The sequence below is a fragment of the Ostrea edulis genome, chromosome 6, assembly GCF_947568905.1.
Source record: "Ostrea edulis chromosome 6, xbOstEdul1.1, whole genome shotgun sequence".
Lineage (NCBI taxonomy): Eukaryota > Metazoa > Mollusca > Bivalvia > Ostreida > Ostreidae > Ostrea > Ostrea edulis.
In genome coordinates, this window is record NC_079169.1 from 1,712,257 (window position 1) to 1,729,295 (window position 17,039).

The 17,039-nt window shown below is 35.8% G+C and overlaps 2 protein-coding genes across 6 annotated transcripts in view; one reads left to right on the forward strand and one right to left on the reverse strand.

Annotated features, from left to right (window-relative positions):
* The window catches only part of LOC125647477 (metal transporter nramp1 homolog), a 33,155-nt gene extending 27,397 nt beyond the window's left edge, over nucleotides 1-5,758 (reverse strand). The window contains exons 1-2 of one of the 3 annotated variants that reach the window (XM_048874147.2): nucleotides 4,488-5,750; nucleotides 4,076-4,304 (exon numbers count right to left, since the gene is read on the reverse strand). In XM_048874147.2, the coding sequence (XP_048730104.2) occupies nucleotides 4,076-4,198 (123 nt within the window). In that variant the 5' untranslated portion in view covers nucleotides 4,199-4,304; nucleotides 4,488-5,750. Of the gene's footprint in view, nucleotides 1-4,075 lie in introns of all 3 variants that reach the window. The other 2 variants (XM_048874146.2, XM_048874149.2) reach the window with 2 other exon arrangements.
* Nucleotides 5,759-9,088: 3,330 nt separating this feature from the next.
* Nucleotides 9,089-17,039, forward strand: part of LOC125647476 (signal transducer and activator of transcription 5A-like) — a 71,883-nt gene continuing 63,932 nt past the window's right edge. For all 3 annotated transcript variants that reach the window (XM_056141192.1, XM_056141193.1, XM_056141197.1), the window contains exon 1: nucleotides 9,089-9,242. In XM_056141192.1, coding sequence (XP_055997167.1) covers nucleotides 9,231-9,242 — 12 coding nt within the window. In that variant the 5' untranslated portion in view covers nucleotides 9,089-9,230. The remainder of the gene's footprint in view (nucleotides 9,243-17,039) is intronic.

Below are 17,039 nucleotides of genomic sequence, written 5' to 3' on the forward strand. Positions count from 1 at the left end.
ATATACAATTTGTATATTCATTTATTTCCCAGAGCCTAACTAACTAATATAATAGAGCAGCTGCCAGGGATGGGGCCCTGACTAAGCTCCCTCAATATATAACAAAGTTTTTACTAAAGTACCACGCAGGGTACATATTAATTAATTTAGATGTACATTCATTGAATACATAAATTTCATTGCATGTCAGAGTAATATTGTCATATTTAACTTAACAGTTGCCATTTAAATATATAGGTTATACAGTATTCATATTGTATGATGATCAATGTAACAATGAGTTAGTAGATTACAACAGTGCCATAATGCTAGATATGATAAAGCTAGGGCTTTTCTTAAAACATAATACCACTCATGCTGCCTCAGGGTCCACACACACACAAACTAGAGTCCAGAGATGACCCTAGGGCAGCCTAGCCGGGAGACCATTTTCTCCCAGTAGAGGTGGATTTATATCATACGTAAAACTACATTTACATAATTAAATACATGTTGTACGTGAACATATCGATTACAAATAAATGCAGACATATAAATAGTAAGAAATATATGTATATTAATTAAAAGTATGCTACAATACTGATAATGTCTCGCACATTAATTTAATTTTATTAAAGTTTATCCGAAATTCCTAATATAATGTCTATATGATTCGAGTTATGAGTGTTACATTTCTTAAGTACTTTATGATATGTTAGCAATTCTTCTTTTATATGTTGTTTAACTCTTTCTTGTGTTTCATTTTTGCAATTAAGTCTACATAACATTTAGAATTTGTATATACGATAAGCAATGAAAGAAATTAAAATATTAAGAACTGATATTTTGTCATTTGTTTCCTGATAGAAGCCAATAACAATATGTTTCCAGTTAATTTCAAATTTTAATGAGGAACTTATCAAATTCCAAATATCTTTGACGTTTGAACAATCAAATATTAAATGTTTACAATTTTCTGTTTCATTTGGACATGAGTTGCATTTACTGCTTATATCTTGACAGCATTTACTTAAGAATAAATTATTGCTGAGCAAGTTGTTCAGAAGTTTATAGATGAACTCCGCAACCTTTTTATCAAAAATATTTGCAATTTTATGTCTATATATTTTTACCCATGACGATTTACACTGAATATGAAATTCTCTTTCATAGAATGACTGATAAATAGGTGTACGTGATTTTTTATTGCATAAAATTTTGTAAAATGTTTTTGAAATACCTTTGCTTAAGTCTAATAGTTTGTTACCGTACTGAAAGCGAGGGGTTATTGGAGAGTTTGTGATTAATGGAACAATTGAAAGATCATATTTGTTTATAAATTTTCTAAAGACTGAATATAAAATCTTACATTGGCAAATCCAATTACTTTTGTATTTTAAATTATCAAGAAACCATTTAGCAGGATTTAGACCACTTCAGTCACATATATCTTTGACATAGAGCAGATTACTTTTAATCCAATCAGGGAAATATAGTGACTTACCTTTATATCTGAATAATTTATTATTCCATATTGGTTGTTGTAAGAATTCTGTAGCTGATAAATGCATTTGTCTCTGTTTACATTTATTGTAACATATAAAAATTTGTTGATAGAAAATTGGAAAGTTTTTGATTAAGCCATGATTTTTCAAATCAGTTTCATTGGTAATTAGAATATATTAAAAGTAAATATTATTTTTCAGACATAAGGATTCTACATATGACTTTAGTTTTCCCTTTGAATTTAGTAATTTTTCAACCCAAGATGCTTTTATTGACATTAATTTTGACTCAACGTCTACCACACCAATACCTCCTTCATTAATGCTACGTATTAAAGTATTTCGTTTTATACGATCTGTTTTATTCCATAGGAACTTAAGGTAACTCCATACTCGCAGTTTTATCTGATACAAGTTTGAAAAATGTATTTATTTCCATTCATTAGAGTTAAAACTAACAAATTATCAAATAAAATACATATGTCATCACACTTTTTAAGATACGAGACGTACATAAACAGAATCATCTATCACCATCTGAAAATTGCAATTTCCCTTAAACAGCGTTATCAAAATTTCATACAAACTGGTTATGACGATATAGTAGCATTCATAACAATTTCATGAAAGTGTATCTTCACAAAAATATACAAAATGTCTGTAAAAATAAAGGAAATCTATCACATAATAGACTTGATAAAGAAATCAATAGAAACAGAGTTATTGCCCTTGGATTCAATATTTTAAAACGTATCATTGATTATTCATCTATAATTTAGACTTTTGAAATAGTTTATTTTTAACAAGATTTTTTACAATAAGTATCGGGAAAGACTCCAACAAAATATATGTTCCTATCACGCTTAACTGTAAATAAATCATTGATTTTGCAAAATCTGATGACATCACAGGAGGGTGGAATTACTTTAAATATAAGTCTATTCATTGTTTTTATTTCTTCATTGCACGGTAAAGAGAGAACAGAGATTCTATATAAAATCTTAGATAGAGCTAACGTGTTGATCACGCAAGTTTTTCCAAAAAGAGTGAGGTTTCTTGTTTTCTAAGCCTCAAAAAGTTTTTCCATGTCTTTTATACAATTCAAAATATTATTTTATAACAAAGTGTTTTATCATGACCGATGTAGATTCCTAAAGTTTTTACACAAGAGGAATTTATATTTATTCCACAAATGTTATCCGTATAATTACGTTTTAGGATTCCCATTAAGATACTTTCCGATTTGGATGTGTTAAGAATCATTCCCGAAACGGAGCTTTTATTCATGATATCTAGAGCATTATTCATTGAGACTTCATCTTTTAAAGGGAGTGTACAGTCATCTGCATGTTGGACAATTCTAATTTCATTATCTCTGTCATTATTAACCATGTTTTAAAATACCTTTGATGCTATTGCTTTTTCTAATCTGAATTTCAAGAATTTCAGTAACAAACAAAAAAATTATAGCAGTTTTACATCCGAGTAAGCAATGTGATTTTTATGTGCCAACACGGGTTAACATTTATTTGATCAGATTTCCAGATCAAATTAGATTAGACCCCCCCCCCCCCCCAAGAACCCTCCCTGTTACGGCCCTGAGCGCAAAGCATAGGTCTAAATTTGTGGTACTTCAACACAGGCACTTGTTTCTGTAAATGACTTATGACCTCTGTATACTAATAACAAGACAAGGTGTTGTATACAGAGGTCATAAGTCATTTACAGAAACAAGTGCCTGTGTACTTCAACTACAGCTGGTGACGTCTCAATATGAGTAAAAAAAATTCTCGACGGGACGTAAAACAATCAATCAATCATTTGTTTTTACAATTCTATACCCACCAATGTTTTAAAAGTAAAGTTTACCTGGTAAGACATATATTTGTTTTACATTCAATGTGCTTGGAATGTGCATCTCGGTGTATATTATGTGTTAGCATGCATGTCAGACACATATCATTCTAAAATATCGACCGGTCGGCATTTAGAAGTGAGAATCACCGGTCATTGTCATTGGATATGACCTTAAAAAACAGAGGTCCCGTGTCGCAGCAGGCGTTGGTACGTTAAGCGCTAAGCATATGTCTAAATGTCTGAAGAATTATCAACGGGATCTAAAACAAACAATCAATCAATATTCTAAAATATCCTTCATTGTGTCCAATTTAATCGGTAAATTTTGGTGTTACACAATCTCCACAACATTGTGAAAGTTTAGTCTGCAACGCCTCGATATGAGTGCAAAATTCTCGATGGAACACAATACGAAACCAGCAAACGAAATAATTGTTGAAGACGGTGAAACATTGTTCGGGGTTTAGTCAGCGAATAGAACAAGTGCAACGAACGTAGTGTAGCGTAAGCGGTTTAATGACTTGATGTGAAGGACAGAGTTAAAGTTGTTACAGGCATGCTTAAAAACAAGTTATAGGGTATAAATAACTTCAACTTTAATGCTAAATAGGATGAGCATTGGGTTGAGGGTTCGAATACCACTGCAGAGACCTTAGTTCCGATCAATGCAATGCGACCCTATACACAGATAAGCATAACCAGCAGCTCTTCAATAATCAATCGATCCAACTTACCCCCGTTGATTTCGGAACCCTGACCTGTCCGGCGGCGATTTCAAACCCGCCCCCATCACTCTGTATAGTCGTGTCCTGTCCACTCACTTCACGATCTTCGTCTAACGTTTTGTATTTATCCATGTTTTACACCACGTGACTTCGGAAAACAATAAAGGCCAGCATCAGTATAAGGGGGTGGATTTTAATACTACTGGGTGCGAGGACCGGAGGCCTACACAATGTATACCTGTAAAAACAAAACTGGGTTATAAAAAGTAAATGTGAATGTATAAGAAAATAACAGCACTTCCATGAGATTTTCATTCAATGAATTGTAACATACAGACGTTCCATTTTGGTGTTGAAAATAAAAATAATATGTGTATATTATTCAGAGAAAAATTAGTGTCAAATGAAACTTAATACCCACCTTGGTCATCACTGCAGTTATCAGCAAGTCCCAGAGATAATGGGTGCACGTGTACTGGTTTTGTAAGTACTTAGTGTATACACAACGCATGCTCTATTGTTTAAGCTCTTTGTTTATATTTAGTTTGGACTTCGGAGTCTCCTGAGTCAGATTGTAACAATAAATATGTATATCTATGTCCACTAAAACGTCCGTCCGTTCATTTGTCTGTCTTACCAAAGAGATAAATTAATGAAATCAAAGCGATGAATTGAACAAGTGTGGATCCAGAGGCCGACAGGCCTTATAGGTCACCAGAGTATTATTTATCAGTTATAAGTCACCAGAGAATTATTTATCAGTTATAAGTCACCAGAGAATTATTTATAAGTTATAGGTCATCTGAGAATTAGTTATAAGTTATAGATCACCAGAATATTAATTATACGTTATAGGTCTCCAGAGTATTATTCATAAGTTATACGTCACCAGAATATCAATTATACGTTATACGTCACCAGAGAATCATTTATAAGTTATAGGTCACCAGAGTATTATTTATAAGTTATAGATCACCTGAGTATTATTTATAAGTTATAGGTCACCATAGGATTAGTTATAAGTTATACGTCACCAGAGTATTATTTTTAAGCTATAGGTCACCTGGGTATTACTTATAAGTTATAGGTCACCTGAGTATTATCTATAAGTTATAGGTCACCTGAGTATTATCTATAAGTTATAGGTCACCAGAGTATTATATATAAGTTATAGGTTACCAGGGTATCAATTATAAGTTATAGGTCACCAGAGTATTAGTTATAGGTTATTCGTCACCAGAGTATTATCTATAAGTTATAGGTCATCTGAGTATTATTTATAAGTTATAGGTCACCAGAGTATTATATATAAGTAATAGGTCACCAGAGTATTATTTATAAGTTATTCGTCACCAGAGTATTATCTATAAGTTATAGGTCACCTGAGTTGTATTCATAAGTTATAGGTCACCTGAGTATTATTCATAAGTTATAGATCACCTGAGTATTATTTATAAGTTATAGGTCACCAAAGTATTATCTATAAATTATAGGTCATCTGAGTATTAGTTATAAGTTATAGGTCACCAGAGTATTATTTATTAGTTATAGATCACCAGAGTATTATTTATAAGTTATACGTCACCAGAGTATTATCTATGAGTTATAGGTCACCTGAATATTATCTATATGTTATACGTCACCAGAGTATTATTTATAAGCTATACGTCACCAGAGTATTATTTATAAGTTATAGGTCTCCAGAGTATTATTTTTAAGTTATAGGTCACCTGAGTATTATTTATTAGTTATAGATCACCAAAGTATTAATTATAAGTTATAGGTCACCAGAGTATTAGTTATACATGTAAGTTATAGGTCACCAGAGTATTAGTTATAAGTTATACGTCACCAGAGTATTATCTATAAATTATAGGTCACCAGAGTATTATTCATAAGTTATACGTCACCAGAGTATTATCTATAAGTTATAGGTCACCTGAGTATTATCTATAAGTTATAGGTCACCAGAGTATTATTTATACGTTATAAGTCACCAGAGTATTAGTTATAAGTTATAGGTTACCTGAGTATTATCTATAAGTTATAGGTCACCTGAGTATTATTTATAAGTTATACGTCACCAGAGTATTATTTATAAGTTTCAGGTCACCTGAGTATTATTCATAAGTTATAGGTCACCTGAGTATTATTTATAAGTTATACATTACATGATTATTATTTTTAAGTTATAGGTCACCTGAGTATTAGTTATAAGTTATAGGTCACCAGAGTATTATTTATAGGTTATAGGTCATCAGAGTATCATTTATAGGTTATAGGTCACCTGAGTATTATTTATAAGTTATACGTCACCAGAATATTATTTATAAGTTATAGGTCACCAGAGTATTATTTATAAGTTATAGGTCACCAGAGTATTATTTATAAGTTATAGGTCACCAGAGTATTATTTATATGTTATACGTCACCAGAGTATTATTTATAAGTTATAGGTCACCTGAGTATTATTTATAAGTTATAGGTCACCTGAGTATTATTTATAAGTTATAGGTTACCAGAGTATTATTTATAAGTTATAGGTCACCTGAGTATTATTTATAAGTTATAGGTCACCAGAGTATTATTTATAAGCTAAATTCTTAAAGCAGCAGTGTAAAACGAGATATGTCTTCTTTACAAGATGTTTGTTCTTAAAACAAGATGTGTGTTCTTAAAACAAGATGTGTGTTCTTAAAACACAAATGCCCTCGATAGTGCTCATAGAGATGAAAGACTTTGCATAATATATGTTATATAAGCACTATATGACTATTTTGGACCCGCCCTATAGTCAGAACCAATACCCCACGAATCCTGAAATTTACAATTTTGGTGGTTTTTATACTTATATCTAGAGTCAGTAATATTATAAAATTTAAGAAGTTTATTAATTCTAATGGACATTAACAGTATATGACTATATTGACCCATCCCGTGGGGATCCGGGTTAGAATAGGTCCTTAGTATCCCCTTGCTTGTCGTAAGAGGCGACTAAATAGGGCGGTCCTTCGGATGAGACCACAGAAACCGCGGTCCAGAGTCACTGCAGGTGTGGCACGATTAAGATCCCTTCTTGTTCAAAGCCCGTAAGCGCCGAGCATAGGCCTAAATTTTGCAGCCCTTCACCGGCAGTGGTGACGTCTCTATATTTATGAGTGAAAAATTCTCGAGTAGGAATTTAACAATATACCGGACTTGGAACCTATTCCCCTGGGGTTGGGATATCCACAGTTTTGGTACACCCCTTTCTGTTTTCCCCCCAAGTATGCATTTAGTTTTTTATACAGTATCAGCAAAATTAAAGAAGCAGTCTTTCAAATGATGGAGACAGTTAATCATTATGAACATTTTGGCACCGCCCTGGTACCAAGACCCTACCCATGGCTTATTTTGTTAAAGGGCTACCAGCTCCCTTTAAATATCTATTCAGTTTCAATTTAGTACATGTATCAATAGCATTAAAGAAGATATTATTTGATATGATTTGCACCTAAATACTGTATACCGAGTCTGGCCCCGCCAATAAATCAGAAACTTTATCCCGGGGGTCATGAATTTTACAATTTTGGTAGAGGTCCACGTCAATTTGGTATCAATGACATTAAAGAAGATGTTATTTAAACGCTCTACACATAAACACTATATACCAAGTTTGGCTCCGCCCTATTATAAAAATTTCAACTCCTGAGATCGTGAAATTATAATTTTGATAGAGACTCTCCTGTTCGACATGACTATTCATTTAGTTTTTCTTACAGATGTGAAGTTGCTGAGAGGATTTTTGAAAATTTGTCAATTTTTGGCAGTTTTTGTCCCGCTCTTACGGCCTTAGGGGTACAAATTACCATTTTATGTCCCCTTTTTCCCAAAGGTACTTCATACCAAATTTGAAAAGAATTGAAAAGGCAGCTTTTAAGCAGTTAATGTTTAACGGACCACGCACGACGACGGGCGTAATGTCGTCTGAGTGACTCGGGTTATCTAAATATACCCTTCCTGCTCTGAGATTGATCAGTCCATATATTTTTGGCAATATCATTCGTGAAATACCCTAAGGATATAAATACGATGGACGATATCTGGGGGAAATTCTTAACCTGCGAAGAATGGAGATTAGTTAAGATGATACAGGGGCGGATATAGGATTTGTTTAACTGCAGTGTTATATATAGATACAGTCTTACAATGTGCAAGTAAGGCATAATAGTACCAGCGGCATTCAACAAATGCATCTTCAATCAATTGAGTTAGGGTCAGACAGAGCATTAAATTACATGTACATTGTATATATACATATTTTGTTTATATCGTGCAGTTGGGGAAAAAGCAAGCAATCTAGGGGACTCGGGTTCGAGTCCTGGGGTGCATTTTATAAAAGAACTTACGACCAACTTTACATAATAGAATTATCCCGCTTATTGTAAGATAATTCACTCCTGTGTAAAATAGTGAAGAAATAATGTTGAAATTTAAGTTTCAGAAACGTTTTAATTCCTTTATTCAAACAAATAACAATGTAATACAATTTTAAAACTTGCGACTTTGTCATAAGTTGTTTTGTAAAACGGGACCCTGGTCTTATCTCCTTTCCCTTCCTGTTACAAATTATTCATCATAAAAATTTATTTCAGGTAGGTACGGCGGAACCCCGGGAGGGAAGTGTGTGTAAGGGTGGGGTGGGGGGGGGGGGCGTGTGTGTGTGTATGTCCCTATTGAAAAGAATGGGAAAACACGGCAAAATATCATCTGACTTCCCCGCTGGATCGATCTACCCCTTTTAAGCACTAACTAATGCGTAGGTTGCATAAATCAGAGAAATATAGCTATAATTTACGATTTAAATTTTAATTCTTCCTAGTTATCCAACCCGAGCCCAACGAGAACTTCTGTTCATGTAATGTTAAATTTTTACATGAATAAAATATTTCTTGCAACGAAAAACAAACAAACAAACAAAAGAAGATGAAAACGAAAGAAAAAACCCGCGTTCCTCGTACATGTACATGTTATCTTATCGAAAGGTGTCGGTTTTAGGCCTGAAACCGAAACTTGTTCAGTGGAAATTTCCCACAATCCCGCGTGCATTGTCAATGTGCCGTCCGCTCAGTTAGAGCTGCATTCTTCCAGCGTTTTTTCTCCTCCCTGTCTCCAAGGATAAGCTATGAAGCTAGAGGTAAAGAGAAACTTCTGAATTTAATCAATACTGGGCGATCCTTGAAATTTGTTGTTCTCGCAATGCATAATTAGTTTCCAATAACAGGCTACTTTTCTTTAATCATTAATTAAGCAGGAGATGTACTCAGACTCCAATTTCAAACATACATTATATTGTATTATATTCAAGCTTTCCCATGGTGGATCCTGCGGTCCGTTCACTCGTCTATATAAACGTTTTCATTACAACGTTAACGTAGTGTTGCATGCAATTTTGAATTAAAATAAGAAAATTAAACCAGACCAGAACGACCTTCAAGAAGGTCAAGATACAATATTATCAATTGCAGCTTAAACACGACTAAGGTGACCTTGTTTTGGAGAACTGTATTCATTTTTGTAGAACATCATGTATATTTCTACAGTAGCCCATAGGGTCCAGGGTATAGAATTGATATTCATTTAACTGGCGGCCGCCACTTCATTTATGTGGCCCTCGCCACTTATTATATGGTGACCGCCACTTAATTTATATGGCGGCCGCTAGTTAATCAACTGCTCTCTCTCTCTCTCTCTCTCTCTCTCAAAAGGTCGACAGGTTAAATTATTTCGCACATCTTTTATATTATGTTTGTGAGTAAAATGTCCGGAGTTTACACATCGATAAATTCTTCAAAAAGAATGTTTGATTCTTATAATTCCAATTCATTCCCTTTATTAACAATTGCAAAAATTTGAATAGTTTCCCCGCACTATGTTATTTGTTTTCAGACGTGTATGAATACATCGCGTTTTCGGATTTATTGATGTAAACTCTTGTTCAGACTTATTTTCGTCCAATCAAAACAATTGTAATAAATAACATTGGTATTATATATAATTATGGCAAGCCCTTTGACTATTTATTCGAAAAATAAGGTATCTCTTTAAATTAAAGAAATATCTTTTATTTTAAAGAGATATCGCTTTAAAATGAGAGATATCTCTTAATTTTAAGAGATATCTCTCTAAAAGATATCTCTTTCACTTAGAGAGATATCTCTTTTACTTTTAGAGATACCTATTTCACTTAAAGAGATATCTATTTCACTTTGAGAGATATCTATTTCACTTTGAGAGATATCTTTTCACTTTGAGAGATATCTCTTTTACTTTAAGAGATATCTCTTACACTTATCTCTTTCACTTTGAGAGATATCTCTTTCACTTAGAGAGATATCTCATATACTTTAAGAGATATATCTTTCAATTAGAGATATATCTCTTTCAATTAAAGAGATATCTCTTTTACTCTCAGAGATATCTCTTTGAGAGATATCTACTTCACTTTAAGAGATATATCTCTTAAGAATTCTTAGAGAGATATCTCTTAAAGTATAAGAGATGTCTCTTTAATCGTTGAAAAAGATATATCTCTCAAAGAGAGAGATATCTCTTTCCAATATTTTTTATTAGTTTGAATACTTAAGGAATTCTCTCTAAACGGGAAGCCCACCAAAGCAAATCTTACCATGATGGCTGCAATCCTGGGCGAAGATTTTACTTTAACCGCATGTGAAGTGTATAAAGGTAACAAAAAACAAAGACAATAAATTGATGAAATATGCGAGCTAGACTAAATTTAGCCTCTCGTCAGCTTGATAATGTTACCCCAACCACCTCTTCAACCTTTTCCACCATTTGCATTTAGAGTTAACCTAGTTTGTATCTCATGCAATACACCCAGCACTCGCATATCAGCCATAACAGTCTCTGATAAGCCTAGCGAGGTTGTCCCTATTCCAACGGTTGGGGACCAGTTTTCAAAACAGAGGGGAATACAGGTGAAAGTGTCTCTGGAGATAAATGTAAACATCAAACAATTGAGTGGTGTAAATGAACATAACTTAGTGCATATACCTAACAAGAACAAACATGTGCACATTACAGACAAATCCATCAGTCTGCATCTGATTAATGCAAGATCCGTAGCAGGAAAAGCTGCATCCCTCTGTGGGTATATAATTGATACTGAAACCTGGTTGCATGAAGGAGATGATTCACATATAAACGACCTCTGCCCCTCCGGGTACAAATACATTGGTGTGCCCAGACCTACATCCAAAGGGGCTAGAGGAGGAGGGGTTGGCTTCGTTATCAGGGCCAACATGGATATCACATGTACCCCTCAACCTAAATTCAAGACATTTGAAACTTGCACGAATAGACTCAATAGCAACCATCCTGTCACCCTAGTGTTTGTTGTATCATCCCCCATACGACAGAATGGTCTCACGGTGACCCAATTTCTCCAGGAGTGGGAACAGTTCCTGTCACACGTGTTCACCACTACTCCATCACAACAGTGCATCCTCGGAGACATGAACATCCATTATGACGAACCAGACATGTCCAACACCAAACAGATGCAGAATGTTGTGGCTGGATTAGACCTCAAACAACACGTAGATGTCCCCACACATGCAGTTGGACACACTCTGGACACAAGGGTGACCCTGTATACTCGCTAGTGAAGTCAATCTTGATTGATATAGGGATATTAGACCACTATGCTGTCACATGCCAACCCCATACCTATCCATTACACCTGGCAAACAAACCTCGACTAGCTAGGCCATTGAAGCACATCCCTGTAGAAATATTGACGCAGCAGCTACGAAAATCGCTGTCTTCCATCAAAGAGGGGAGCAATGTCAACGATCTTCTGTCAGATTTTGATTCCAAAGCAAAAGAGGTTCTGGACAACATAGCACCCCTTGGAACCATCACCATCAAAGGCGACTCCCTCAAACCTTGGTACAATGACTCAATCCATGAAGACATGCAACGGAGAAGACAGTTGGAGCGTAAAGCCATAACCTCAGGTCTGGAGGTGCATAGACAGATGCTCGCGGAGCAGACCCGAGCTGTGGTGCATATGATTAACTCCTCGAAGTCCAGCTATTATCAGGAATAGCTCACCACAGTGGACAGTAAAGAGGTTTTCAGAGTTATTAGCAGTCTGGTGAATTATAATGCAGGGACTCCCTTACCACCGGCTACCAGTAAGCAGACCCTTGTCGACGATTTTGTGCAGTTCTTCTACAGCAAAGCTGAAAAGATCAGACAGGGTATTGACGCCTCAGATCTCCATGACAATACAGTTTCTCCAGACCTGGACAGACCAGTGCCTCATCTTGGTTCCTTCAAGGTCCAGACGCAGAAAGAAGTGGATAAGGTCATCAGGAGCTGTGCTAATAAGACCTGCTCACTGGATGTCATCCCCACTGCGCTCTTGAAAAACAGCATTGTTCTCTCTGTAGTGCTACCGACCATTACTGAGCTGGTGAATACATCACTTTCAACCGGGGTCTTTCCAAATGAGCTGAAACGTGCACTTGTTACACCACGTCTGAAAAAGCCTGGACTTGATATGAGAACTTTTAGTAACTATAGACCAGTCTCAAATATCCCATTCATCAGCAAGGTCATCGAGCGTGTTGTTGCACAGCAGCTCAATGGTCATCTCACCAGGAATGGTCTACACAATGATCTGCAGTCAGCTTATAAGACCGGTACTATCACTGAGATAGCCATCCTGCGAATAAAAGCAGAGGTAGAAGCAGTACTGGATGAAGGTGACGCTATGATCCTGGTCCTTCTTGACCTAAGTGCGGCATTTGATACCATCGATCATACCTTCTTGCTGGAGAGACTACGTGAGGGAGTTGGATCGATGGACACAGCCTCCATTGGGTACAATCTTACCTGAGTGGCCGCATCCAAGCGGTGAAGATCAACACCAGTGTGTCCTCAGATGTACCACTGTTCACCGGAGTGCCCCAAGGGTCTGTTCTCGGCCCCCTTCCCTTCTTGGTGTACCTTCTCCCACTCAGGAGAGTTATCAACCAGTATGTTATAAACCGTCATGGGTTCGCAGATGATACTCAACTATACAGCCATTTAAGTGTAAAAAAAAAAACCAAAAAAAAAACCCACTGCCATGTGAACCTATCAAGTCAACATTATGGAGGAGTGCATAGCGAGTGTCCGAACTTGGATGACTGTGAACAAACTCAAACTAAATGATGGAAAAACTGAGATAATGGTGGTTACCAGTGCCCACAACCAGTGCCGTGTAAAGATATCCGTCTGAAGATTGGTGAGGCAATATTGACACCTACGTCTATTGTTAAAAACCTCGGTGCTGCCCTGGACGCCACCTTATCTATTGAAATACAAGTCAGCTCCGTGGTAAGGAAGATGTACTTCAACATCAGGAGAATCTCCAAGGTGAAACACCATCTCGCCCAGGAAGCGTGTGCGAAGGTCATCAATGCAACAGTCATATCCCACCTTGACTATCACAATGCCCCCCTGCTTGGCATGACCGATCGCCCCATGCACCGATTACAAGTGGCTCAGAACAACGCTGCACGTTGTCTCACAAGAACATGATAGAGACAACATATTTCGCCGGTACTTCAACAACTACACTGGCTGCCTGTAAAGCAACGTGTTGTGTTTAAAGTGCTGACAACCATACATAAGTCACTACACTCTTTCTCAGCACCAGCATACATGAGAGAGCGATGTCCTGTTTACCAGCCACATAGGACCTTGAGATTATCATCCGACCAATGGAAACTGGTAGTGAAGAAGTCATCAAACAAATACGGTGCAAGAGCCATAAAAACACTATGTGCACAATTGTGGAATAAACTGCCATTGGAAATTCGAGAGCTTGAAGCACATGGAGCATTCCGCAAGACCCTAAAAACACTCTTATGCCCTGTGAATGTAAAATTCAGTGCAATATCAAGGACTCCATGTGCAATTTCTTGCAAACTGAACCTTGATCGTGTATGTGAATGCAATTACCTGTGTGCCAGTTGTATCTTATCTAGTCAAAGTTAACCACCTTGTCATCTTACTACCATGTTTTATTTAAAGTCTTTCTATTGTTTTATCATTTACTTTATAGCTCTTGCAGGTCTTTTATTGGTATATTATCATTGATTATTAGCACAAACATTGTACAGCGCATGGAGACTATATGTAATATTGCGCTTTATAAATGAATAAAATAATAATAATAATAATAAACAATTTTACTGAAATGGTGCGTTCTGTTGTAGTTTGTACAATGGATTGGAGCGTTCTGAATCCTGTTGTATTTTGTATATACTAGAATGGTGCGTTCTGAACCCTGTTGTATTTTGTATATACTGGAATGGTGCGTTCTGAATCGTGTTGTATTTGAAGTGGCGACACGATCATCATTAGAAAATTCAGAAATCAATCAAAATACTCCATTGCTGCTATTCCATTACGACTGAAGCACATGCACTTTTTTCTACTTCTGTGATGTTAAATGGTCAGCATATTGTCTATTATCAAATTAAAACAGTGAAATAAAGTGAGCTTTTCTTATCAATGTCCGTCGTCTGTTGCATTGTTGTTGTGATTAACGTTTTCAAATTTTCGACTTCTTCAGAACCACAAACCCAAACTTGGTCGAAATCATCTATTAATATTAATTTTATTTTGTCCAATAGAAGGGTTATTTCACCTTTCTAGAGGAAATTATTAGGAAAATATCAAAACAGGGAGGGAAGTTTGAAAATTGTGTATATGAAAATACTTACCAGTATAATGACCTGTGATTAGAACGAATTAACAAACAGCTTAAATACATTTATTGATTAACCCGTTCTTTGTGTAGGATTTCATCAAGTGTAACAGTTGATTAGTTCAGTTTGAACAATCCTGCATGACTCGTTCAGAATGTACGGTTTTTATTTGGGGTGGGGGGGGTGGGGGGGGGTTAGCTCTATGTTACACTTGATAATTTCAGTACGTTGAGGTTCCATGTCTACCTTCACCTTTGTAGTTTATTGTAGTGGTCGTTGGCATTTTTATTTTCATTTCTATGTAAATATCTTGTCGTCCCAAATTTTTTTGCAAAGTTCGTATTGTTCGTGTCGTTGGTCATATTTAGTGCTTTATGTATCCTTATTTATTATATACCCATCAATGTATCGTTCGTTGATACTGTGGATTTCACAGCGTGTGATCCGGTTTTCCGGATCACCACACTGTGGTTTTCTGATTCCGTATCAGTATCCTCTGAAACTGATGCCGTCACAATGACGTCACAATGTATCAACGCAACGTTATTTGTGGAAAATATTGACCGCGTCACAAAACAAAACTGCGTACACAAAACATAATTTCATGGTATGTCTGTTTTTGATAATTTGGATTACATTTATCATCTTATAAATGTGGATTTAAAATGCAGAAGGGGGTATATAATAAATTTATCATTACTACAGTAACTTGATCCGAAGAGTTGGATCACGTCTCGTTGACAGGCGCGGATCATCAGATCAAACTCGACGCTTCGCGTCTCGTGTGATCTGATGATCCGCGCCTGTCAACTCGACGTGATCCGACTCTTCGGATCAAGTTACTGTAGTAATAATATATATTTATCTGATTCTTATCTATATTCAGAGAGAGAGAGAGAGAGAGAGAGAGAGAGAGAGAGAGAGAGAGAGAGAGAGACTAAATAGAGAAATAGAAATAGGTGAACAGAGAAATAGATAGAAGGATAGAGAGACATATGGATAAAGAGAGATATAGATAGAAAGATAGATAAATTGAGGGATAGAAAGATAGAGATAGAAGGATAAGTAGATAGATAGAGAGAGTGGGGGGAGAGATAGATAGATAGATAGATAGATAGATAGATAGATAGATGGAGGGAGAGATAGATAGATAGATAGATAGATGGAGGGAGAGATAGATAGATAGATAGATAGATAGATAGATAGAGGGATAGAGAGATAGATATATAGAGTGATAGATAGAGTGATAGATAGAGTGATAGATAGAGTGATAGATAGATACATGTAGATGGATAGAGAGATAGATGGATAGAGAGAGAGATCATCTAGTGCACAATTCGTAATTTTAGAAGTGTAACACGAAGCCTAGTGTACGGCACATCTACTTCACTGAAACCTCTGTTCATGAATTAAAAAAATAATAGTGAAGAAACATCGAGAAAGTGATGGTGATTGCTTGACCACCATTGCAATCCTTTATGTGTTGTATACGGTCTTCTTTTCGCTGCATTTTAAGAATGTTATTAGCCGTGATAATATGGAGAGTTTAAAACTGTAATTACAGAGTTAAACAAGACACCTTTATCAAAGAACAAGGTTTACTAAGAGTTTAATTTGCCCCTGATGTTTACCGTAACTTTCCTTAGTTCTGCCTCTCTTTGGGGATGGGTCATGCACCTGTCCTCTCGTCTAACATGGCCTGTGCCTTGTTCACAGCATCAGATTAACATGACGACAGTTCTACTTCTTTCCTTTCCGTCTTCACATTTCTACTCTATGTCTCTTTGGATTGGTCTTTCCTATCTCCGTTTTCCTTCGGGCACCCATGGTAAAGTTTTCTGAGGCTATTCTCGGCACATATCGGCGATTCATCTCCTTATCCTAATTATAGTTCTGATCTACCCATCTTAAAATTTTGCTTTTTCTCTTAAAGTAAATCCACTCCCATGTGAAGTCATAGGATTGAGCAAATTCAGTTATTTATTTAGATTTATGCATAATAGGACCATACATTTGGTTGGATTCTCTTCTGATAGTTATTGCAAAAAATCTTGTTAAAGTAAGTAATTCCACATTCATGTGACGTCATACGATTGTGCAAAATCAATGATTTATTTAAATTTATTCATGATAAGAACATAAAAGTTGTTGGAATCCTGTCCGATAATTATTGTAAAAAATCTTTTTAAACATAAAATATTTCA